Raw genomic sequence first — 27,500 nt, forward strand, 5'->3', positions numbered from 1 at the left:
CACTTCCCACAAGTGTCATTTTTTTTGCCGTTTCATGAATTTGTCAGATATTTGAGGGGCCCTTCCTATACACAGGTTAATGTTTGTCTTTAGTTCAAAGTTTGTTTAGTAAACGCATTGACAATAAAGGGAACATTTACGTCATAATGTGTCGTCTACGTCATATTGTCTCTTTATTGTTAATGGCGTTTAATGTTTTTGTTTGCACCGTTTGTTTTACATCACCTAATCAACATGACTGAGTTAGACTTTAATATATTAGCGCCCCTCACTTCACAGTCACACGGGTGTGATTTTTATTATTTATATTTCCTTCTTTATCGTAGGCATGCTTTTATCATGTCGGCGTCGTCGGGTTGTTCTTGTTGGTCGTCATGGCTGCCAGTTCCCACCTGATGTCGTGTGTGAGCTCCGACTGCTCCAGACCGTTCTGAATAACTGCCAGCTTACATAATGTCTTGAGGCTCGGTTTGAAGTCTAAGACATACAGGTCATCAGGGCTGGTGTCTCCAATGAGGAAGACACGATCTCCCACCATGCATGCAGCAGCATATCTCTCACATCGGACCCGGTCCTTTCCCTTGGGCTCAACCTTCTTCCAGGAGGAGGTCTCTGGACTGAATTTCCACACATCATAATTGTTCCAGCCACAAAACATGTACAGGTACAGCTCTCCATTGTAGGTAAATGCTGAATGATAGAGTCCTTCTGGATGAGGCGATGGTGGGCTCAGCCAGAGGTTGGTCTCTGTGTCAAACACTCTGAGGTGGTCCCCATAGTCCCCAAATACAAACATCTTTGTCCCGATGATGGTGGCAGAGGGAAAGCTTGTAGCAGTAGGTTGAGTTCCTCTGGTGTTAATTAAAGTCCAGACCATTGTGCTGGTGTCCAACTTGTACATGTCAGTAGTCCAGTAGTCCATGGTGTCTCCTCCATAGATAAACATGACCTTCTCCAACACACAGGCTGAGTGGTTCTCCCTCTCCTCTGGAACAGTGCCAGAAACCCTGGGTTTGAACCATCTGTGGGCGTCAACACCAAATGCATAAAGCACATTGCAGTAAGGCCTCCCTCCCCAGATGTAGACTATATCTTCAACCAACACAGCTGTGTGGCCAGAGCGCCTGGATGGAACCTCTAGGTGGCGTCCTCCTCCTCTTCCTGGGGTCAGCTTCCTCCAGCATAAAGACACTGTGTTGAAGACGTGAACATCAATGTGATCACTGTCTCCTCCAAAGCAGTACAGCTTGTCCTGGAGCGCCACAGCTGCATGGAGACATCTCTCTGCTCCTCCTTTCAGACGGACGGTCCAGCCGATCATTCTAACGTCAGGTTGTTCTTGCGTCTCTGTCCCACAATGCAGTTCTGTCTCTCCGTCTCTGTCCCAGAATGCAGTTCTGTCAACCACACGCTACCTCTTATATCTCTACAGTGGTACAAACGTCACATGACGCCTCTGGCCAATCCGTGAAGCCGGTGTGTTGCGTCAGCCAGACATACAGTAAGTAGTCTATCTGTGTCCGTCACTCAGGGAAAAGGCTCCAGTTTTCAGTGTGACTCTGTGTGTGTCTATCATAGAGTAATAAAATGATAGAGACCGAACCGGAACGTTATGTCCAATGTATTTGTATTTCATTCATAAAGTTATAACATAACTAACTATAACTAATAAATCCATTTGAAATTCAATAAAACTTTTACTTCAGGATTCCAATTTAAAAATAGCAAAAAAAAAGAAAAATCAATTCAAATATAGCAAAAATAGCTGATCTACAAGCTCAAAACACGTCGCAGTGCGACGCGTTTTGAGCTTGTAGATCAGCTATTTTTGCTACGACATTCATATGCACTGTGGCCCCGCTGGAGTGAGTGTGGAAATACTGTGGCCCTCTCTATCGTCAAAGTTGCCCACCCCTGATATAGATCATAGCCTATATATAAATTAGGCATAATAAAACTTCCCATGAGGGGAAAAAATATATATATATATATACATTGCCAAAGGAAGTGTCACATTAAAAGTAGCCTAATAAATGTAGGTTTGTTTGCTCTATAAAGGGAATTAATACATCTATTATAGCCTATATCACATTGTAACTATAGCTACAAAACCACAAACATGTTCAGTTGTAGTTAGAAATGTAGACGGAAAACGAAACAATTTGTCCCCCCTTTTCTTTGCAGATGGAATATATCATACATGGGGCCACATGCGGCCCCCACCCTCAGTTAATGCGGCCCCCACAGGTTAATATCTGTGGGGCAAATTAATGAATATTTACCGGTAGTTCATAAAGTTATAACATAACTATAACTAAATGCATTTGAAATTAAATAAAAGTGCTACTTTTCAGGATTTCAATTCAAATATATAGCACAAAAAAGCTGATCTATACAAGCTCCAAACGCGTCGCACTGCGACGCGTTTTGAGCTTGTAGATCGGCTATTTGTGTGGAAATATAGTGGCCCTCTCCATCGTCAAAGTTGACCACCCCTGGAATATATAGTTCCCAACAACGTCTCATCATAGCGGCAGCGGTGGTGGCCGAACGGTTTGCAGAGCGGTCTTGATATCGGAAGGTCGCTATAGTTCGTATCCCCGGACCGGCACGTTAAAATTACCACCGCTCAAGTGCCTTTTAGCAAGGCATTGAACCCCTACCATGAAATGTTCTATGAGCAGGGCCTGGCTGTAAACAAGTTCTTGAGCTTTAGTCCAGTTACCCTGCAGGGTAAACATAGTACCTTTCCTTTCCTTAGTCCAGTTACCCTGCAGGGTAAACATAGTACCTTTCCATTCCTTAGTCCAGTTACCCTGGGTAAACATAGTACCTTTCCTTTCCTTAGTCCAGTTACCCTGGGTAAACATGGTACCTTTCCTTAGTCCAGTTACCCTGGGTAAACATGGTACCTTTCCTTTCCTTAGTCCAGTTACCCTGGGTAAACATAGTACCTTTCCTTTCCTTAGTCCAGTTACCCTGGGTAAACATAGTACCTTTCCTTTCCTTAGTCCAGTTACCCTGGGTAAACATGGTACCTTTCCTTTCCTTAGTCCAGTTACCCTGGGTAAACATAGTACCTTTCCTTTCCTTAGTCCAGTTACCCTGCAGGGTAAACATAGTACCTTTCCTTTCCTTAGTCCAGTTACCCTGGGTAAACATAGTACCTTTCCTTTCCTTAGTCCAGTTACCCTGGGTAAACATGGTACCTTTCCTTAGTCCAGTTACCCTGGGTAAACATGGTACCTTTCCTTTCCTTAGTCCAGTTACCCTGGGTAAACATAGTACCTTTCCTTTCCTTAGTCCAGTTACCCTGGGTAAACATAGTACCTTTCCTTTCCTTAGTCCAGTTACCCTGGGTAAACATGGTACCTTTCCTTTCCTTAGTCCAGTTACCCTGGGTAAACATAGTACCTTTCCTTTCCTTAGTCCAGTTACCCTGCAGGGTAAACATAGTACCTTTCCTTTCCTTAGTCCAGTTACCCTGGGTAAACATAGTACCTTTCCTTTCCTTAGTCCAGTTACCCTGCAGGGTAAACATAGTACCTTTCCTTTCCTTTCCTTACGTTGGGAACTATATACCCCTTATAACTGTGTTGGGGGACCGGGGACCCCCAGATTCCCCCAGGCGGTTCTGGCTGAACTATACCCCTTATAACTGTGTTGGGGGCCGGGGACCCCCAGATTCCCCCAGGCAGTGTTTGATCCATCCATCCACACACACATTTTGTAAGAGAGCCAGCTTTCCATCTGTCTGCGAGGTCCACACAACTATTGTTGCTTAATCAACCTTACATTATTGCTCCCCTGACACACGCCCATGCAACGCCCCCCCCCCCCCCTCCTCTTCCCACCTTAAATCAACCCCATGGACCCACCCTGGTCTGGAAGAATGCAGGCAGGCAGCCCTACAAGTGCCCGCGACCGGTCGGAGTTCTGACGCACACATAAAACACTGCATGCCTCCAAACAACAACATCAGAGGAGAGATGCAATTGAGAGAGAGAGAGAGAGAGAGAGAGAGAGATTGAAGGAAAGATAACTATAAATAAAATAAACAAGGCAACAACAGCGAGGAGACATCCATCCCGATGTGAATCATCCACAGAGACGTCGTGGCTCAATGAAGGTGATTTATCACCATGTTTTCTCTCTGCCTGCTGACGTCCATAAAGAACGCAAAAAAAATGCATACAAAGGAAAGCAAAATGTGCAACTCCGAATCTGATATTCTGCCATGAATTCTCGGACCTAATATAACCTCTTCAATCTCGTGACTTCTCAAAGTATGGAAATCATCATTCAAAAGAATGCAACTGCATATTCTGCAAAAGTATAGTCTTTAACTTTAAATGTCAAATAAAGTTTAATTCATATTTGTATAATTATGCTTTGTTCAGATAGACACGGTTGAGGAGGAGAAGAGAACAGAGTGAGCAGAGGGAGGGAGGTCATGGGAAAGGCACAGCAAATGGTCCGGCCTGCCGCTAGTCAACCACAAACACACTGTATTCGGTTCCCAACCTGGGGGTCGTGCCCCCCCCCCGGGGTCCCGACACCGACCCCCCCAGTTTGGGAACCACAAATGATCTTGGGGGGTCCCCAGATGATTTCTCCAGACGTGCAACCTTGCTTTCTCACACAACAGTAAACAAACCAACACATGGCCTACAGTATAAGGCTACAGGGTATCTGCACATTTATATAAAGTTACAATTTTTTTTTTTTTTTTTAACGTATTTTTTTTGCCAAATTGTCAAATATAGAGGCAGACATTGTGAAAATAGCCGATCTACAAGCTCACCACGCCTCCGGAACCAAAACAGAACTACCGGTGATCTCCCAACCACAACTAAACTATCGTGACAAAACCAAACATACCTAGATATATTGTGAAGAAAAATAATTCCCCCAAAAGGTTGTGCTGCAGGCTGTCTACCAAGAGTGTGTGTGTGTGTGTGTGTGTGTGTGTGTGTGTGTGTGTGTGTGTGTGTGTGTGTGTGTGTGTGTGTGTGTGTGTGTGTGTGTGTGTGTGTGTGTATTGTACATTGAGCATGCGACAACAAACACCCTTGAACCCTGTGGTGTTTACTTTGTGGTCTTTATAGTTGAGAGCAGATGCTCTGCAGAGAGACTCTGCTCTCCTCCATTCTCTTCTACCTCTCTCTCTCTCTCTCTCTCTCTCCCTCCCTCCCATAAACCTCTCTCCTCCATTCTCTTCTATCTCTCTCTCTCTCTCTCTCTCTCTCCCTCCCTCCCATAAACCTCTCTCCTCCATTCTCTTCTATCTCTCTCTCTCTCTCTCTCTCTCTCCCTCCCTCCCATAAACCTCTCTCCTCCATTCTCTTCTATCTCTCTCTCTCTCTCTCTCTCTCTCCCTCCCTCCCATAAACCTCTCTCCTCCATTCTCTTCTATCTCTCTCTCTTCTCTCTCTCTCTCTCTCTCTCTCTCTCTCTCTCCCTCCCTCCCATAAACCTCTCTCCTCCATTCTCTTCTATCTCTCTCTCTCTCTCTCTCTCTCTCTCCCTCCCTCCCATAAACCTCTCTCCTCCATTCTCTTCTATCTCTCTCTCTTTCTCTCTCTCTCTCTCTCTCTCTCTCTCTCTCCCTCCCTCCCATAAACCTCTCTCCTCCATTCTCTTCTATCTCTCTCTCTTTCTCTCTCTCTCTCTCTCTCTCTCTCTCTCTCTCTCTCTCTCTCTCTCTCTCCCATAAACCTCTCTCCTCCATTCTCTTCTATCTCTCTCTCTTTCTCTCTCTCTCTCTCTCTCTCTCTCTCTCTCTCTCTCTCTCTCTCTCTCTCCCATAAACCTCTCTCCTCCATTCTCTTCTATCTCTCTCTCTCTCTTTCTCTCTCTCTCTCTCTCTCTCTCTCTCTCTCTCTCTCTCTCTCTCTCCCATAAACCTCTCTCCTCCATTCTCTTCTATCTCTCTCTCTTTCTCTCTCTCTCTCTCTCTCTCTCTCTCTCTCTCTCTCTCTCTCCCATAAACCTCTCTCCTCCATTCTCTCGTCCTATTCTCTTCTCTTCTCTCTCATAAAGCCGTCTCCTCCTATGTCTCTCTTTCAACCCCACCCTGTCCTCTGTATGTACAGTTACATGTATACAGTAGATCTATAGATCCATCTGTTGTCTCTGGCTGGCCATGTGTCCAAAGCTCAGTTAGTGGACATTGGCACCAGGACAATATTAGACCGTAGGTTTTGAGTTTCTAATACATGATAAATATTTAATCAAGATCCTTCTTAGCATCAAGTAAAAAAGCAATCACACAATACGCTGGTGCCAACAGGACCCACCAACGAAAGATCAATGGATGGACATTATTGAGGAACTGTATTCTATGGAAAAACTAACATTCATACTGAGACTACAAGAGGATAAATTCTATAAAAAGTGGGAAAAGTGGAATCTCTTCTCTCAGCCTATAGCGATATTGAAAATAGGATTTCATTGAATGTTTTTTTGTAATATGAAAAATGCAGCCTTTTTTCTTTTACTTTTTGTCTTTGTCTTTTCTTTTTCTTTCCGTATAGTCTTGTTAGTTGTGTGTTCATGTCTGTTCTTCCTTCAATAAAAAGTAAGTGAAAAAAAAAAGAAAACCGTAGGTTTCAGGAGGCTCTCGGCCTCTCAGGTCTAACTGGGTAAAGCCCAACAGAACACACAGCGTCTGTGAAGCAGGTGCTCAGCGACGTGGCACACAGTATTGCCGCGCGGCAACAATACCCCCAAAACATATACAAGTTTAGTGGACATCACACACAGTACCGCCACATCCGCTACGCGTTGTGATCCTCCCACACACACACACACACACACACACACACAGGGGCACACACGCACGCACGAAGGGCACAGGCACGCACACTCACACGATTTAACTGCAGCGGGACCTCCTATGACCTCCTATGACCTCCTATGCACACTTGACTCTCTCCAGCTCCGCTCACCCATTCACTGATCGTCCCGGCAGCAGCACGCACACGCGCACGCACAAGCACACACACACACCACACACACACACACACACACACACACACACACACACACACACACACACACACACACACACACACACACACACACACACACACACACACACACACACACACACACACACACACACACACACACACACACAGAGAGAGCCAGCATGGTAACAGCAGTAAAACACACTCCCCAGAGACCGCTTAGTAGTCAATCATTCAATCTGTTCCTCTGCACAAAACACGCACGCACGCACGCATGCACGCACGCATGCATGCACACAGGGTCTGCTGGTGTGGGTTTTATGAAGTGCTACAGAGAGAGAGAGAGAGAGAGGTGTCCTGGTGTGTCAGATGCTGTAAGTCTCAGCAGAACAGCACAGTGTAGCTCATCTGGGAGCTACAGAATGAGTGTAGGGAGAGAGAGGGCACATATGGGGCTGAGCACAGTGCAGTGCAGTTCAACCAACAGAGCACGTTAAAGCTATGTCCCTATCAGGTCGTCAGCAACCTTTTTGACATGAAGTGGCATGTTTTCTTGGTAATCAGTGTGCCATATATCAACATTAATTTTAATTATGACACACATCAATATATATTTCCAACTGATTTTGACTATCCATATACTGTACATAACCTTTATTGTTATGCTTCTGGGCAGTGTAATAATCATTATGATTCAGTAACCCACTACAGACTAAACTATCGTTTCCATTGTAGAAATGTACGATGGGTTGTGATTGTGTTGAGAGACTACTGTACTCACCTGCATCAGAGTCTGGACGAGGAGGGAGGGAGAGAGGGAGGACAGCCCAGTGAGCAAAGGAGAGAAAACAGAAGAAACGTTAATATAATACAGTATACAGTATGTAAACAAAAAAAGTAAATATTAAAAAAAAAAAAAAAAAAACTTTCATTATTTTGTCAACAAAATTTTGCTAATTTTTGTCAAAATGTTGCAGATTTAAAAGAGCTTGTAGATCTAGCTATATTTTCCAAATAGCTGATCTATAAAAGACCTACAGCACTGTGTAATCTGGGGTATCAGACAGTGTGAACCACCTTGGACAGTTTTGGTGCAAGAATGAATATATATATTCTTTCAGAGCAAAATTTTTTTTACTCAAATCCGTGCTTTTGGGGGAGGTCCCTGGAAGAACATATTTTCAGATGGGGGTCTGCAGCCAAATACAGATAATTCCTGGGGGTCCTTGACATGAAATTGTTGAGCACCAACTGACACAGAAACATAGGTTGTTTTTTTTGGGGAAAACTTTCAGGATTTAGAAGACAGGTTGTTGGAGAAGGTTCTTGCTCAGTGTTTGTGTCAGCAGGAGAATGTAGCCTGTATGCAATATTTCAGACTCAGACTGCTGTGTGCGTGCAGTGCTCCATCTTGTGCCAGGCAGAGGATAGAGAGATAACTCATACCCAAAGTTCTGGCTGTCACTTATCGGCTGTACGGCCCAAAAATAGCACGAAAAAACACTGAGGGAGCGGGGGTAGGGGGGGGGGGGGAGTGCTGTCAGTTTTTGCTCTGTCTAGATGAAGAATAAAGAAGACAAAAATAAAACAATGTATATTTATTATATTGGCACTCGGCGGTGCTATTTTTACTGCTCTCTGAGCTCGTAAAAACACAACGACGATGGAGGGACCTGAGTGTATAGTCACACAGTGGACAACATTAACCCGTTATGTTAGGATTTAGCTATTGAAAAATAGCAGATCTACAAGCTCGTAGCGCGCCACTCGTCGGTCTGCTATTTTTGAAAAATCGTAAAAAATGTGGCACAAATCTTTGAATATATATATATATATATATATATAAGTGAATGTTTTTAACTCGGGTCTAAATGGGTTAAAATGCTTCACACAAGGCCACGTCCCACGCCTCAGTCTCCGTCTGTCTGTTGTTGAAAAGCCATTTGATGTTAAAATAAGTTTGTTTTGTGTTTTCTGCATGCTTCAATAAAGGAAGGGGCCTATATATATATATACGGTATATATATATATATATATATATATATATATATATATATATATATATATTTCAGAACTTCAGAACTCTATTTCAGAACTCCTATTTCAGAACTCTATTTCAGAACTCTATTTCAGAACTCTATTTCAGAACTCCTATTTCAGAACTCTATTTCAGAACTCTATTTCAGAACTCTATTTCAGAACTCTATTTCAGAACTCTATTTCAGAACTCCTATTTCAGAACTCCTATTTCAGAACTCGGGTCCGTAGACTAACGCATGTCCTTGAAATTAAACAGGTTGAGAATCACTGCTATAGAGCCTAATTGTCTCATGGGGGGGGGCATGTCTTTTCAAATGGGGGGTCGGCGGGGTTTAATTTAGTGTCAATTCGGGGGTCCTTGACATGACAAAGTTTGGGGACCCCCACTGCACTAGGTGAGACACGTTTTGCAACGTATTTTAGTTTGGTACCAGTGAAGTGGAGGGATGTGATGTGGTTAGTCTCTGTGAGGAGACTAGCAGTAAGGGCGGTGGTAAAATGGAGCTGCTTCGTCAAAACTATTAAATGCCCGATACTAAATTGTAACGCAGATGAGACGATAGAACATCTCCTGGTAGACTGCCACAGGTCTAGAGAGGTTTGGGGGAAGATGTCAAACATTGGTTATAATATTAATGTCACTTACAATGCATGTATGTATGTATGGAGTTTTTAATGAAAAAATGTCGGCCATGGAGAATTAATTTTATTGGTCTATTATTTGCACTGTTATTAACAAATTATGGAACACCAGGTGGTCATCTCTGGAGAGGTGGTATTTAAGCAGATACAAACCGAACTTAAAAGACAGAGAACCCTCGACTCAAAAAAAAAGAAACTGACACCATGGCACCTATTAACCTTGTAAAAAAAGAAGGAAAAAAAAAAAGCTTTGAAATGCCTTGATATATGTTTGTATTGTAATTTATATACGGTATGTATATCTGTAACTTTGCATAAATTGTAAACCCTGAATAATTTTCAATAAAGTATATATAAAAAGTGTAAAGTGGAGCAGCAATATACTTGCTGTGGTCGTTCTATTTCTAGTATTCCCTTCTTTATCTTTGTCACTTTGTCAATGATTAAGGACGCGCAGGCAGCAGTAGTTGGACTGTTGAAACCACCGTAGTGCTGGAAGTTATAATGGAGCAGGCTTGTGTGTGTGTGTGTGTGTGTGTGTGTGTGTGTGTGTGTGTGTGTGTGTGTGTGTGTTCTGCACTATGTAAACAACTCATTTTCAGGGGTTAGGTTAGTAGGGTATTGTAAAAAAGTTCAAGTTCAAACTACGGCCATGTATAGATACGCATATATCTATTGGATATATAGACTTATATACTGCATGTTAAATATTAAGCACAGTTACCAGTTTCTTTCTAGAAGGTTGCATAGAGCAGTGGACCGACCCATTAGAAAAGGTATGCCTTTTTGGTCACTAAACTGCCTCCCCCTGGCCAGCCGAGGCGCCTGATGGAGGGGAAAGGAACTGGTCTCTAAACTGCCTCCCCCTGGCCAGCCGGGGCGCCTGATGGAGGGGAAAGGAACTGGTCTCTAAACTGCCTCCCCCTGGCCAGCCGGGGCGCCTGATGGAGGGGAAAGGAACTGGTTGGAATAACGTGTTCCTTCCACGCGCTACGTCCAACCAGGGAAACTCCCCCCTGTCAGGTGTAAAGGAGACACTTGGACACTCAGGCATGAAGGAAGCATGAGTTCAAGTCCGTTGCCCCCATAAGAGAAGATTGTTACGGCTCTAGCAGTGATTCTCAACCCCGTTACATTTCAAGGACCCCCCAGTTTGACATGCATTATCAGTCTACGGACCCCCTATTTAATGGCATTTATATCTCTGGGACCCCCCCATTAATTTAGTAAAGTCAATGCTAATTTAACTCTCAGAATGGTTACATTTGTCCACTCTCAGAGTTACAGACCCATAAGATCCATTTGGTTCCTAACTATCATTTAGCATGGGGGACCCCCTGGAACTCCCTCAAGGACCCCTGGGGGTCCCCGTCGGACCCCACTTTGGGAACCACTACTAGAGCATGCCTGGGGGAGGATGCATGCAGCAGTTTGCTCGGTTGTGATTGGTTGAGATATGGTCCTATTGTTCTCCTCTTCGGCCTATCAATCCAAGCGGTCAGTGGCTCCACCTCCACCTCAGGCTGTCTCTAGTATAAGAGGAGTTGCTCTGTGTCAGTTTCTCCACAACTGCTCCAGGATATCAATCATTTCTGATCAGATCTGACTGTGGACTCCAGACTCCAGGAGAAGATGAACTCTGTCAACCTCAACTCTGCTGAGCAGGAGGAACCCAGAGACCATGGTATGTTACTCATATTTTGAATAGTTAACCCATTCTGACCTGAGATCAGATTCATACGAGGTTTCCACTGGACACACACTGGTCTGATTAACCCATTCTGACCTGAGATCAGATTCATACGAGGTTTCCACTGGACACACACTGGTCTGATTAACCCATTCTGACCTGAGATTAGATTCTAAAAAAATGTCAGTCGTTCTTCGATTTTTCAAAAATAGCAGACCTACAAGCTCGTAGCGCGCCACTCGGTGGCGCGCTATGAGCTTGTAGATCTGCTATTTTTCAATAGCTAAAGCATAATATGATGCTAACACCAACATGTTGGTTCAGAATGGGTTCAGAATGGGTTAAAAGTCATTGCATTCTCACAGTGAATGTGTGAATAGAAGTGCTTGTAGTATTATTTTACCATGTATACTCCGCTATATTTACTGTATCATTAGTTGCTACATTTTCTTTCATTTATTTATTAACAAATTGCACCACATTTATATTTGTTCCAATACAGTGTTGCATCACCAGTCTGGCCTCCCTGTCTTACCAACAGCAAACGAACATAGAAGCTTGGCTAAACCAAAAAAGCACAGCTGTGACCAGTGTGGACAACGCTACCATTACATGGCTGGCCTTAAAAGACACCAGAGAATCCACACTGGAGAGAAACCCTATGGATGTGATGAGTGTGGAAAACACTTCTCCCACATAGCAAGCCTTAAATCACACCAGAGCATTCACACTGGGGAGAAACCCTATGGATGTGATCAGTGTGGACAACACTTCTCTGAAATGTCCAGCCTTAAATCACACAAGAGAATTCACACTGGAGAGAAACCCTATGGATGTGATCAGTGTGGACAACACTTCTCTCTTTTGGTCAACCTTAAAAGACACAAGAGCATTCACACTGGGGAGAAACCCTATGGATGTGATGAGTGTGGACAACACTTCTCTCAAATGTCCAACCTTAAAAGACACCAGATAATTCACACTGGAGAGAAACCATATGGATGTGATCAGTGTGGACAACACTTCTCTCAAATGTCCAACCTTAAAACACACCAGAGAATTCACACTGGAGAGAAACCCTATGGATGTGATGAGTGTGGACAACACTTCTCTGAAATGTCCAGCTTTAAATCACACCAGAGAATTCATACTGGAGAGAAACCCTATGGATGTGATGAGTGTGGACAACACTTCTCTTTAATGCAAAATCTTAAAACACACCAGATAATTCACACTGGAGAGAAACCATATGGATGTGATCAGTGTGGACAACACTTCTCTCGAATGCAAAATCTTAAAAGACACCTGATAATTCACACTGGAGAGAAACCCTATGGATGTGATCAGTGTGGACGACACTTCTCTCGAATGTCCAGCCTTAAATCACACAAGATAATTCATACTGGAGAGAAACCCTATGGATGTGATGAGTGTGGACAACACTTCTCTCAAATGTCCAGCCTTAAAACACACCAGAGAATTCACACTGGAGGGAAACCCTATGAATGTGATGAGTGTGGACAACACTTCTCTGAAATGCAAAATCTTAAAACACACCAGAGAATTCACACTGGAGAAAAACCATATGGATGTGATCAGTGTGGACAACACTTCTCTGTAATGTCCAGCCTTAAATCACACCAGAGAATTCACACTGGAGAGAAACCCTATGGATGTGATCAGTGTGGACAACACTTCTCTCAAATGTCCAGACTTAAAACACACCAGAGAATTCACACTGGAGAGAAGCCCTATGGATGTGATCAGTGTGGACAACACTTCTCTGAAATGCAAAATCTTAAAACACACCAGAGAATTCACACTGGAGAAAAACCATATGGATGTGATCAGTGTGGACAACACTTCTCTGTAATGTCCAGCCTTAAATCACACCAGAGAATTCACACTGGAGAGAAACCCTATGGATGTGATCAGTGTGGACAACACTTCTCTCAAATGTCCAGACTTAAAACACACCAGAGAATTCACACTGGAGAGAAGCCCTATGGATGTGATCAGTGTGGACAACACTTCTCTAAAATGCAAAATCTTAAACAACACCAGAGAATTCACACTGGAGAAAAACCATATGGATGTGATCAGTGTGGACAACACTTCTCTAAAATGTCCAGACTTAAATCACACAAGAGAATTCACACTGGAGAGAAACCATATGGATGTGGTCAGTGTGGACAATACTTCTCTCTAATGCAAAATCTTAAAACACACCAGAGAATTCACACTGGAGAAAAACCATATGGATGTGATCATTGTGGACAACAGTTCTCTAAAATGTCCAGCCTTAAATCACACCAGAGAATTCACACTGGAGAGAAACCCTATGGATGTGATCAGTGTGGACAACACTTCTCTCAAATGTCCAGACTTAAATCACACAAGAGAATTCACACTGGAGAGAAACCATATGGATGTGGTCAGTGTGGACAATACTTCTCTCTAATGCAAAATCTTAAAACACACCAGAGAATTCACACTGGAGAAAAACCATATGGATGTGATCATTGTGGACAACAGTTCTCTAAAATGTCCAGCCTTAAATCACACCAGAGAATTCACACTGGAGAGAAACCCTATGGATGTGATCAGTGTGGACAACACTTCTCTAAAATGTCCAGACTTAAATCACACAAGAGAATTCACACTGGAGAGAAACCATATGGATGTGGTCAGTGTGGACAATACTTCTCTCTAATGCAAAATCTTAAAACACACCAGAGAATTCACACTGGAGAAAAACCATATGGATGTGATCATTGTGGACAACAGTTCTCTAAAATGTCCAGCCTTAAATCACACCAGAGAATTCACACTGGAGAGAAACCCTATGGATGTGATCAGTGTGGACAACACTTCTCTCAAATGTCCAGACTTAAAACACACCAGAGAATTCACACTGGAGAGAAGCCCTATGGATGTGATCAGTGTGGACAACACTTCTCTAAAATGTCCAGACTTAAATCACACAAGATAATTCACACTGGAGAGAAACCATATGGATGTGGTCAGTGTGGACAATACTTCTCTCTAATGCAAAATCTTAAAACACACCAGAGAATTCACACTGGAGAGAAGCCCTATGGATGTGATCATTGTGGACAACAGTTCTCTAAAATGCAAAATCTTAAACAACACCAGAGAATTCACACTGGAGAAAAACCATATGGATGTGATCAGTGTGGACAACACTTCTCTAAAATGTCCAGACTTAAATCACACAAGAGAATTCACACTGGAGAGAAACCATATGGATGTGATCAGTGTGGACAACACTTCTCTCTTTTGGTCAACCTTAAAAGACACAAGAGCATTCACACTGGGGAGAAACCCTATGGATGTGATCAGTGTGGACAACACTTCTCTCGAATGTCCAGCCTTAAAACACACCAGAGAATTCACACTGGAGAGAAACCCTATGGATGTGATCAGTGTGGACAACACTTTTCTCGAATGTCCAGCCTTAAATCACACCAGAGAATTCACACTGGAGAGAAACCCTATGGATGTGATCAGTGTGGACAACAATTCTCTCAAATGTCCAGCCTTGTATCACACAAGATAATTCACACTGGAGAGAAACCATATGGATGTGATCATTGTGGACAACACTTCTCTAAAATGTCCAGCCTTAAACAACATCAGATAATTCACATTGGAGAGAAAAGATAGGGGTAAGATCAGTGTGGACAATAGGGATGGGTCCGATTAATTGATTGTCGTTAATAAGACCCGAAATCAATTTTTAAAATCAATAATCGATAATCGGTTTTCTTTTCTTTTTATAAAAATAATATTTTGCAAAGGCTATATTGTCATAAAAAACCCTGCCAATATATTAGGCCTAACTGCATTTAGAGGATACCTTTATTTAAACAATATGAAACATCTCCTGGGCCAGGATGGGGAGTGGTATAGCCTTCACGTCACTCTCAATCAAGGATTAGGGCCGATTCATACTAGCCGAATAAAAGTCGGTTCGGCGCTGTAGAGCCTACAATTTGACGTAATTTGAGGTTCGGGGGGGCGGGTACCGTCCTAAAGTAGTCTCTTCGGTGATACTGAAATTTTCTGACGAGCCGAAATCATTTCGGCACTACAGCGCCGAAACAGCTGTAAAATAGGAGCATGAATCGGCCCTAATGCATGCAACCTGTGCTGCTAGGTGTTAAGGAAGTAATGATGTTGAAGGCACGCAGTACTTAAATAATTTTAGTATGATGTGACATATGTGATGCAAAAATGGCATACCATACATAGCGCCACGACAACGATGCTAGCACATATCAATAATGTGCAGCGTACATTGGTGAGTACTAGCAGCGACAACAACCACGTATGACAGACTCTGCTCAACCCTATCGCAAATGTGAGCGGAGCCGCAGCGAAAAAATATCGGCACTGATTACCAGGATGGTGGCCAAAGATATATGCTCCCTATAAGCTTCGTAGAGGGGAAGGGTTTTCAGGAATTAATGCCCGTTGAGCCCGAGTACAGCGTTCCCACTAGGAAAACCGTCACTCTACGTCTGGAAAAGTTGTATGACAAACGCAAGGAGATCGAGTCTTCAAACTGCTCTATAGCCAACACAGACCAAGTGGCCATTACGACAGATGCATGGACTTCGCTCACAGTTGAATCATAATGTTACAATAACATGTCACTTCGTAGATGCAGAGTGGGAAATGAAAGCTGCTGTGTTACAACAAACACGCGCCGTGCCCGAAAGTCACACGGCTCAGAACCTCGCAGACGGGGCTGAAAACGGCAGCTCAAGAGTGGGGGCATGTAAAAACAGAATAATAGCGTGAGTCCACGATAATGCCAGTACTAATATCACACTCGCCACACGGGAACTGGTGGCCTGGGATTCGAGCCCGTGCTTTGCAAAGCAAAGTTACCATGTTTACCCTGCAGGGTAACTGGACTAAGCTCAAGAACTTGTTTACAGCCAGGCCCTGCTCATAGAACATTTCATGGTAGAGGTTCTATGCCTTGCTCATTTTAACGCACCGGTCCGGGGATATACGAACTAGCGACCTTTCCGATATCAAGACCGCTCCGCAAACCATTGGGCCACCGCTTAACACACACATTGCAGCTGTCAATAAATGATGGCTTCAAAATCAATTCCATATAAATCATGTTGTCGCAGCAGCTATAGTAGACTGGTTAACTAAGCCCACTTCCACCACAGCACCACCTAGTGGCTACAGCCAGGCTCTGGAAGCAAAGCAACAGGCCATGTGTGGAGGAGGAGGAGGTCAGCAGCCACCAGGACAAGCATAAGCTAATACAGCACTGCCACACCAGATGGAATACTGCCGCACCAGATGGAATTCCATCTATATGAAATGTTGAACAGAGGTGGGCCTGTTCGGCAGTTCTGTCAGACAGAATGGTCTCCAGATTGTCAGATGCCCGGCCGCTCACTAGAGCCAACGGACGGACGCTAGCTGCATGGGCACATTATGGAGGAGCTGATCCCTGTCCTGCAACAACAGCACTGAGCGGAGAGAAGAATGGTGTGTCCGTCTCCATGGTTTATCCAGGAACCTTTAGACTGCTACCTAAGTATCTGGCTCCAGCGGCTGAAGGTAATAACATAATAATAATACCTGTAATTGAAATAGCGCTTTCTAATTAAAGGGACACTTCACCCTTTTTGCAAAAAAATATATGTTAATGACGTTTAGAAGCTTTAGATCACTTTCCTGGGGGTCTTTGTGTGTAATATGTGGTTTTAGATATTTTAGATTGTAGCAGTGAGCCTGTTGTCTCTGATGTCATGGACACTGGTCTCACTACCTTCCTGGACTACAATTCCCATAATTCTTTGGTGCACTGCTCCTCCTTGTGGATAGGGGGGAGAGCTGTCTTACTGAGACAACATGTAGTCCAGGAAGGAAGTGAGCCCAGTGTCCATGACATCAGAGACAACAGGCTCACTGCTACAATCTAAAAGATCTAAAACCACATATTACACACATAAATACCCCCAGGAAAGTGTTCTAAAGCTTCAAAACGTCATTGACATATATCTTTTTGCAAAAAGGGTGAAGTGTCCCTTTAGCTTACTCTTGAGGTGCAATAAAAAAACTAATGGACGCCTTTACAATGTGAATTTAATTTACAGGTGATTCATCCAAGGTGGGAGGAATTCAAACGCACAGTGTCGGAGTCACTGTTAAGGCGATGGAACCTCACAACAGTGTCGGAGTCACTGTTAAGGCGATGGAACCTCACAACAGTGTCGGAGTCACTGTTAAGGCGATGGAACCTCACAACAGTGTCGGAGTCACTGTGAAGGCGATGGAACCTCACAACAGAGAGTGGCATTCATTGCATCAGTCCTTGATCCGCGACACAAACACATGCGGTTTGTGTCAAAACAAGAGGTTAAAGATGCCGTCAACACCAAACCGGCTACTGTACTCTGTTATACCAACATATCTCTGCTGCCGGGAGGAGACCTCATAACTCCAAAATGTTTATTTTTTCAGGAAATTAAAAATCTAAATCTTTCAGGAAATTAAGATTTCTATAAAAAAAAACAAAGCAATACAGCCAATACATCAAAGTTGGTGTTGTAACTTTATATATTGTCAATTACTTCCATGATTGGGGGAGAGGTGGTGGAGTTTTGAGGGTCCAATGGAGTTAAGAGGTTTTGTCCAAAGCACTTTTTTACTACTTTCCATTGGTTCAATATTTTCTAAACAACACACAGACGTAAAGGGTGTTCAATAGCACTGATTTATGAAACAACATACAGACGTAAAGGGTGTTCAATAGCACTGATTTATGAAACAACATACAGACGTAAAGGGTGTTCAATAGCACTGATTTATGAAACAACATACAGACGTAAAGGGTGTTCAATAGCACTGATTTATGAAACAACATACAGACGTAAAGGGTGTTCAATAGCACTGATTTATGAAACAACATACAGACGTAAAGGGTGTTCAATATAGCACTGATTTATGAAACAACACACAGACGTAAAGGGTGTTCAATAGCACTGATTTATGGAACAACACACAGACGTAAAGGGTGTTCAATAGCACTGATTTATGAAACAACATACAGACGTAAAGGGTGTTCAATAGCACTGATTTATGGAACAACACACAGACGTAAAGGGTGTTCAATAGCACTGATTTATGCCCAAAAAAGCCACATACTGTACACCTGACCTGAATATTTACTGTAGATTAGATGTAGATTTTTCTCCCAGAGGTTATTCATGCTTTATATTAAAACATAGAATACACGTTATTTTAGTGTTTCCAATGATTCAAACAAACTGTCTAAATATTTAAGTCATAATGATGACAATTGAATATTGATATTGTGAATGTATTTTCTTTAACATATAAATTGGACACTATCACATTGGATCTATGTATTTAGTGACACACTATTTTACATTTATTTCTTTGCTAGTTGTGCCGTCAAAAATAAAGGTAATTTTTTTATTTTATTATAAATGATTTATTTATTGTTTTTTTAATCACAGCTGACAGGCAGTGTTCAGGAATAGATTCAGAAATAGCTGTGGGAAGTTACGTTTACGTAATATAGTCATTTAGATTTTCACTTTGTTTAAACACAATGCAGTTCTCTCTCTCTCTCTCTCTCTCTCTCTCTCTCTCTCTCTCTTTTTGAGTGGTGCAACCACTCCAAGGAACAGCTTTGTCCGTGTTCACCTACAGTATGTATGTGACGTTCACCTATACGTTCACCTATGAGCATCATATAATGAGTACCAGTAGGGGCGCTGTTGCCTGCTAATGAGAGAGAGAGAGGGAGAGAGAGAGAGAGAGAGAGAGAGAGAGAGAGGAGGGGGGGGGAGAGGGGAGTTGCACCACGCGGTTCACACGGGTGTGATTTTTAATTAAAGTTTTCTGCCTTTATTGAAAGGTTGAAAGTAGATTAATAGCCAGCCTCATTCACACTATTGAGACAGATGTCTGGTCCATGTTTAATGGCCGCCCCCAAAGCATTTCCAATGGAAGTCACATGGTTTGACCAAACATTTTTGTTTGATGGCTGTGTTCTGCCCCCCCCCCCCTCCCCCCCATCAAACAAAAATGTTTAGTCAAACCATGTGACTTCCATTGGCTATATACAGCCTATATACTGTAGGTGCCCGGACGGTTGAGCTAACACGTTCTCTTTTTATTTGGGTTTCCTTCAACTGGTGAGGATGACATGCAACCTCAAAATCATACCTCAGTCTGATTTGAACCCAGATGTCAGCAGTTCTGACTATAATCACTGTCTGAGTCGCCTCGGCTGTTTGGACCGCAGAGGTTTTGTTTTCAAAGGGGAATAAAAGGCCTTTTTCTGTGTGGAGTTAAAAAAATAAAATATCTAAATTTGCTGCCAAGAACAACACAGAGTAGGAGGAGAGAAGGAGAAGAGGAGGAGAGGAAAGAAGGAGAGGAGAGAAGGAGAGGAGGAGGAGATGTCTCAGGTCTCACCCTCTGCTGGATGACGGCGTGTTTGTGTTCCAGGTCTCTCTTCTCCACCGCCGAGTCGATGACCAGCTGATCCAACTGGACACGACACAGAGAGATACAATACTTTATTGGCAGTTAAACAAAATACGACACAAACGTGCGTGCATGCGTTTGTGTGCATTTGCGTGAGTTGCGTGCGTTTGCGTGCGTGCGTTTGCGTGTGTTGCGTGCGTGTGTTTGCATGCGTTTGCGTGAGTTGCGTGCGTTTGCATGCATGCGTGCGTTGTGTGCGTACCTGTGCAGCCAGTTTCTTCATGTAGGGGTCTATCTCATCCAGGATGTTGTATCCCTGCTGGAACAGCGTGTGCTGAGCGTGCATGTAGGACAGGATCTGACAAGGAGACACGAGAACCAATCAAAATGCTGCGTTTTAACTAAGCACATATGCTGCGTTCACACGGGCAGATGCAAAGCTACACCGTCTGCCATTCATTGTCAATGGAAGCACAGCGACGTGGTCGATGCAAAGATGCATCCGACGTTTGTATAGCGGCTGCAAAACAGCTAGAGTACAAATACACTATAGTGTAGCTTTCCATCTTTGTGTCTTTTGCATCTGCCCGTGTTAACCCATTCTGAACGGGAACCCGTTTTGGTGTTATAGCATCATGTCATGCTTTAGCTATTGAAAAATAGCAGATCTACAAGCTCATAGAGCTTGTAGATCTGCTATTTTTGAAAAATCGAAGAACGACTGACATTTTTAGAATCTGATCTCAGGTCAGAATGGGTTAATCAGACCAGTGTGTGTCCAGTGGAAACCTTGTATGAATCTGATCTCAGGTCAGAATGGGTTAAGATGCAAAAGATTCAAAGATGCAAAGCTATAAGCGTATTTGTGGCAGTGAAATGATAAAAAAGAGAAACAGGATATAAAAGTGGTTGTTCTCACCGCGTCTAGAATTTCAAACTTCTTCTTGGCCTGAAGCACGTTGATCTGTTGACGACATGGGAGGAGAAAAACAAACACAAAGCATATGGTTTAGGCCAGGGGAGGGCAACTGGCGGCGTCACACATGCATGCGTCACACATGCATGTGTGACGCGTTTTGAGCTTGTAGATCGGCTATTTTTGCTACGAACATGCAACGTGGCCCCTCTTGAGTGAGTGTGGAAATATTGTGGCCCTCTCCATCATCAAAGTCGCCCACCCCTGGTTTAGGCAACAGCACTTTGGATAGAGACACCTATTGTACAGAATGTGATTTAGCACACAGCAGCACTTTACCATATGGACTGAATGAAAATCAACTGATAATCACAAAGTAAGTTAACACTTTTATCAATTGAATGTAATCCAGCCAGCAGACTGAGATCAAGAAACACGGAGACGTCCGACGTGGCGTTGGTCGTGTTGTCTGACTATTACTAACCCTAATGATAACCCTATAACTCTAACCATTACCCTAACCTCAGTCTTAACCGGCCACATAAGTCCCCTAACCTCATATCAGTCTTAACCGGCCACATAAGTCCCCTAACCTCATATCAGTCTTAACCGGCCACATAAGTCCCCTAACCCCATTTAGGCCTGACGTCGGAAATTAAAAAAAATGTCTTCCAAATCATGACAGTTTTCTGAAACACCTGTTTCTATATGAGTTGTAGATCAATATTTTATGTCAAGGAGCGCCAAAATCATATGTTAATTGGCCGCCGACTCCCATCTGAAAATATGTAGTTCCAGGGACCCCCCCCCCCCCCCCCAGAAGCAAAGATTTGAGTTTAAAAACGTTCGCTCTGAAAGAATATATTTGCACCACATTTTCACGATTCTTCAAAAATAGCAGATCTACAAGCTCGTAGCTTGTAGATCTGCTATTTTTCAATAGCTAAAAGTATAACATAATGCTTAAAACACCAAAGGGGGTTCCCGCCCCGGGCCACATATGTCAGTTTCACAATGTTTTCGCTTTCGGCAGCAGGAATTTCACTTCTGTACATGTCCTAATCTCAGCCAGTGCTCCTACCTGCAGCACGTAGTCCAGAGCCAGGTGTAATAGGGTCCTACCTGCAGGACGTAGTCCAGAGCCAGGTGTAATAGGGTCCTACCTGTAGGACGTAGTCCAGAGCCAGGTGTAATAGGGTCCTACCTGCAGCACGTAGTCCAGAGCCAGGTGGCGGAAGGCCTTGCGGCTGAGGATGAGGGCCTGCGTGGCCTCCTCGCACTCGTGGGCCTTGTTCCTGGGAGCCTGGGCGTTCTTCACCTGGGCGATCTCCATGTCCTCGCGCACCCGGTCGAACTGCTTCTTGGTCTCCTTGAACCGCCGCACGTCCCTGGTGGACCGAGGGTGACAGCAGGGGGACATCATGCAGTGTGTTAGAAAGCTAACAGTATAAGTTTTAACAGGGGGGGGGGGGGGGGAGCATCGGCCGACACCTAGCCTAGTCGCCCAGTATCGCCCGAAAAGATGAATTATTTGTATCTTTTTCGGGCGACGTTCCCCCGCCCACTTTTCGACCATCCCCTGTCCGCCTGCTATCGCCGGTAGTCCATTTTTCACAGAGGAAAAGTAAATTAAAACTAAGCTATAATGACTAAAACCAAGAATACATATTATTGTCAATAATATTGACAATTTCGTCAACGAAATAAAAACTAGCTAAAATGTCAGGGAGGGACTAGTGGTGGAGAAGAGTTCCAGTAGAATTATAGACACGTACGTTTATGAATTAATTAGGATATGACAATGATTGTTTAGAACGCTTATGACATAAATCATTTGCGAGCCACGGCCAAGCTACACCAGGCAATTTTGCGCGTGTGCGTATGCGTTTACTGCGCGCGTACAGCGCGTTTGGATAGGACCAATATATGTCAATGATACCAGCTACACCAGACGCACGGATACCGCGGGCCATCCTACGCGTGCTCTAAAAATAGGATCGGTTCTAATTTCTTTACGTACGTATAATGCCCCCATGCGCGCGTATCTATGTATCCTCCCGGAAGGTCCCACTCAAACCTGCCGCGCATCTGACAGATGGATGTAGCCATGCAGGGCATTTGGCTTTACGCACGCACGGTCCGCACGTTTAGAGTAAACGGGCGAGAAAAGCCTGGTGTAGCTTGGCCGTCAAGTGTATGGACTTTAATGTTTGTTCACTTTGCATACACATAGAGTAATAAAAGGATAGAGACCGAACCTGGTGAATATAGCAGATCTACAAGCTCACAATGTGAGCTTGTAGATCTGCTATATTCACCAGGTTGGGTCCCAGGCAGCCAAACATACATAATCTCTCTTTCGATCTGAAAAGTTTGGGAACCACTGACTCTCTAGAGTCTAGAGGACAATCAGTCTCTGTTTATAGGAAAGATTGATTCAAACCCAATCAGAATGAGTCAGTCTAGTACACTTCATCTTGAGAGAATGAGGTATTTCTTGAGAAACAGGGAGAGACAGTTTGATAAGGTTTGGCTGCCCCTTGTCCATTACCTGAGTAGAAACGATTAATAGACAGGATACCATTGATATGGTTGACTGTACGCCATTTTCTTTGGGTGGGAGGGTTAAGGGATTTCTTTCTCTTTTTTGTCTTGTTTATTTTTTCTTTCAATTTGTTTCATTACAAAAAAAAGTATTTCATATCATAATGTTTGTAACAATAATCTGTTCAATAAAAACACATTGACAAAAAAAGAATAAGAAAAAAAAATAATAATGAGTCAGTTATATTAGTGCACAGAGCACTATGCTGCTATTGCTATAGTGAGGATTGAGGTTCCACTCTTCTTGTCTAGCCTGTCTCACTGACATAAAAACTGGACCCAAATGGACCACAGAACCACGACATATACTCACTCTTTAATGAAGGTGTGGAGCTGCTGCTTAATGGACCTCTGGGCCTGGTCAAACAGAATCTGTGGAAGAGAGAGAGAGAGAGACAGACCTGTGTTATAATTTTTTTAGTATGTTGTAGAGTATGTTTTGCATTTGCGTGTGTCCGTCCGCGTGTCCGTCCGTGTTATAGCGCCACCATGAGGAAGAGTTTTGCAACACACGTTTCTTTATATTACTCGTACAGATTGTATCCATACGTCACGCAAATCGGTACACACTATCTCTACAGTCATGTGATCAATACGGATCTGTCCATATTCCATCCCCATTGGGATAAGATTCCCTTCCAAAGTCTCCAGGATTTGTCCTGCATTTCCAATGAAATGCCTCAAAAAAAGTGTGTGCAATTGCCGTGAAATGAACAGGACTTTTTAGCCTACTTTATGATAACAACAGCTGATTACATTAACGATATTCACAGCCACTCTCTTCAGAGTCAGGAAACAGCCATCGTTGCCAGATCTTATCAGAGCACATGTTGCCGTTCTCAGGTGGGTCCTTGACACCGTCTACTGTCCCGTACACTAACGTTCCACTGTGGGCACGGTGACGCGTTGTCTAGTGTTGGTGGACGAGCAGGGAGAGGATATAAGAAGCAGCCGCACGGTATCACAGTGACTCGGCTTCAGGATGAAAGGCTGTGTGGGTCTGCTTGTTTTACTGTCCTGTCTGTCTGGGGCTGCCGGGGCTACTCCGGGGGAGAGCGGACCGCTCAGCGAGAGACAGAGAGACGATGCCGAACCACCAGGTTCCCTCTTCACACGTGAACTCTGGGGGGCGCTGTTTCAGCTTCGAGACATGGTGGTGGTGCAACAGGAGAAGATGAGGAGCATGGAGGAAGAAGCCAAGGAACAGAGGATGTTCATGAGAGGTTAGCATGGTCACAATGGAGCTAGCCTGGAACTCACCTATGCTTTTTAATGGCATAGGCAGCTCCCGGCAGGATCCGCCGGGAGAAACTGTGCGCAGCTGCACGACATGAGACTAATTACTTAGAGCGACAGAGAGAGAGAGGAGCATGTGTGTGTGTACATGTGTGTGTGTGTGTGTGTGTGTGTGTGTGTGTGTGTGTGTGTGTATGTCAATTTGACAAAGGTGCAGACGATCAGAAATCAGCAGAGAGTGAGCGATGTTTGCGCTACTCTATGCCGAATTGAAGTGGACTCGGACCCAGACTTTTTTTTTCCTCCCTGGAAATAAAAACGTCTGGGTTTCCGAGGCTACAATGGAGCTGGAAGAAGTGTGTAAAGGTTTATGGGCTGGAATGTGTTTGAAATGTTTCATAGTTTAACATAATGTTGCTCTGTGATATTTTTCAGTAATGGCTGCCAAACTGAGTGCTAGTGAGAGCCACGTGAAAGACCTCCAGGTCCATGTCTCAGACCTCCAAACCAGACTCGGTACCGGTGAGGTCCATCTTGCAGACCTCCAAACCAGACTCGGTACCGGTGAGGTCCATCTTGCAGACCTCCGAACCAGACTCGGTACCAGTGAGGTCCATCTTGCAGACCTCCAAACCAGACTCAGTACCGGTGAGGGCCATGTTGCAGAACTCCAAACCAGACTCGGTACCGGCGAGGTCCAGGTGGAAGAGTTGAAGGTAGAAAGTGAAGGTAATTTGAACAGAATGATGTTCAGTGAATAAGTTGAAAAAGGGACCTTACTTTGATGTTAATTACTTGAATTGATCTCAGAGAATAGATAGAATTATCATGTAATTTACTGTACAGTCTAATAAATGCATAATGAAAAGGTTACCCCCTCAACACTGAGAGTGCATTATGAGTATTTACTGTATGACTGACTTAATGCTGATGTACTGATTTCAGCTCATCTTGCTCAGCTGACCACCATAGAAACCAGGCTGACCGCTGCTGAAAGCCAAGTGACCCAACTGTGGAGTAAGTATGTTTTATATACTAACTATAACCAGAGTGGAGTAAGCATGCTTTATACTAACTATAACCAGAGTGGAGTAAGCATGTTTTATACTAACTATAACCAGAGTGGAGTAAGCATGTTTTATACTAACTATAACCAGAGTGGAGTAAGCATGTTTTATACTAACTATAACCAGAGTGGAGTAAGCATGTTTTATACTAACTATAACCAGAGTGGAGTAAGCATGTTTTATACTAACTATAACCAGAGTGGAGTAAGCATGTTTTATACTAACTATAACCAGAGTGGAGTAAGCATGCTTTATACTAACTATAACCAGAGTGGAGTAAGCATGCTTTAGTTTATACTAAAACTAAAATCAAAATTTGCTGCCAAAAACAACACTGCACAACGCGGCCCAAGTGCGTGCACGTTGCAAGCTTGTATATCTGTTACTCTTTCTCCAGAGCAGACGTAGGCCTACTAGGGTTCAAAGCAAAGGTACTGTGTTTACCCAGGGTAACTGGACTTAAAGCTCAAGAACTTGTTTACAGCCAGGCCCTGCTCATAGAACATTTCATGGTAGCGGTTCAATGCCTTGCTCAAGGGCACTTCAGCGGTGGTAATTTTAACGTGCCGGTCCGGGGATATACGAACTAGCGACCTTCCTGTATCAAGAACGCTCCGCAAACCGTTCGGCCACCGCTGCCCCTATTCAAGTAATTTACAAAAAATGATAATATATCCTACGTCTGTATTTGACAGACAGTAATAGTTTGTTAGTGATACTTTGCCTTGTTAGAGCTGATAAGCTGATTGGCTTAATAGTATAATATATTGTGCTTTTATGATAGGCAATTTAAACAATTTGCTCCTGTGTTGACAGACGAACCGAAGGTGGCCTTCTCTGCTGGTTTGACTAATGATGGACAAGTTGGACCGTATGGTTCTGCCACCCCTCTGGTCTACAAGAAGGTCTTCAGTAACATCGGCAACGCCTACAATCCATCTACAGGTAGGTGGAGATTAAACTACAATCCATCTACAGGTAGGTGGAGATTAAACTACAATCCATCTACAGGTAGGTGGAGATTAAACTACAATCCATCTACAGGTAGGTGGAGGTTAAACTACAATCCATCTACAGGTAGGTGGTGTCGTGGTGATTAGACACACAGAAATATTAGCACTCACAACCGTCACAATCTGTCGCATCGTGACACATTGTGAGGTTGTAGATCGGCTATTTTCAAATGGCCAAAATGTATATAGGGCTGAATTAAGTGAGGTGAGGACGCTGGCGTCGACTGTTCGCCGCTTCACCTCCCAATGTATGAATGAATGAACCTTCACCTCCCAATGTATGAATGAATGAACCTTCACCTCCCTATGTATGAATGAATGAACCTTCACCTCCCAATGTATGAATGAATGAACCTTCACCTCCCAATGTATGAATGAATGAAACGTTGTAAAGCGCTTTGAGCACTCGGAAAAGCGCTATAAAAATGCAATACATTATTATTTATAATTGTATTTCTTTTTCTCTCTATTAATATTATGTGTTCTCTCATAATCTTCCAGGGGTCTTTTCTGCACCGGTCAAAGGACTCTATCACTTCACATCTGCTGCACACAACGCTGGGTCATCAGAGTATTTCTGTGTCCACATCATGAAGAATCAGCAGAGTCTCTTAGGTAACTGTGGATACAACAGTGGAGGTCAAGAGCAGGTGACTAAGGAAATGATGGTAGAGCTGGAGGAGGGAGACATGGTTTACATGCGTTTAAATGCAGGGGACAGGCTCTATGATGACATACACAACCGCACCCTGTTCAGTGGCGTTCTGGTCTATGCTATGTAACACTGTATAATTACTCTATTAT

The 27,500-nt window shown here is 43.5% G+C and overlaps 1 protein-coding gene across 1 annotated transcript in view; it reads right to left on the reverse strand.

Moving 5' to 3' along the window:
• Positions 1–27,500, reverse strand: part of LOC308334842 (arf-GAP with coiled-coil, ANK repeat and PH domain-containing protein 3-like) — a 118,166-nt gene that overhangs the window by 29,163 nt on the left and 61,503 nt on the right. Inside the window, exons 5-9 of the mRNA XM_080791716.1 lie at positions 23,694–23,752; positions 21,981–22,164; positions 20,780–20,824; positions 20,123–20,218; positions 19,849–19,923 (exon numbers count right to left, since the gene is read on the reverse strand). Of these exons, the coding sequence (XP_080647842.1) occupies positions 19,849–19,923; positions 20,123–20,218; positions 20,780–20,824; positions 21,981–22,164; positions 23,694–23,752 (459 nt within the window). The remainder of the gene's footprint in view (positions 1–19,848; positions 19,924–20,122; positions 20,219–20,779; positions 20,825–21,980; positions 22,165–23,693; positions 23,753–27,500) is intronic.

Source organism: Protomyctophum bolini, assembly GCF_963924005.1.
Source record: "Protomyctophum bolini genome assembly, chromosome: 2".
NCBI classification, from domain to species: Eukaryota; Metazoa; Chordata; class Actinopteri; order Myctophiformes; family Myctophidae; genus Protomyctophum; species Protomyctophum bolini.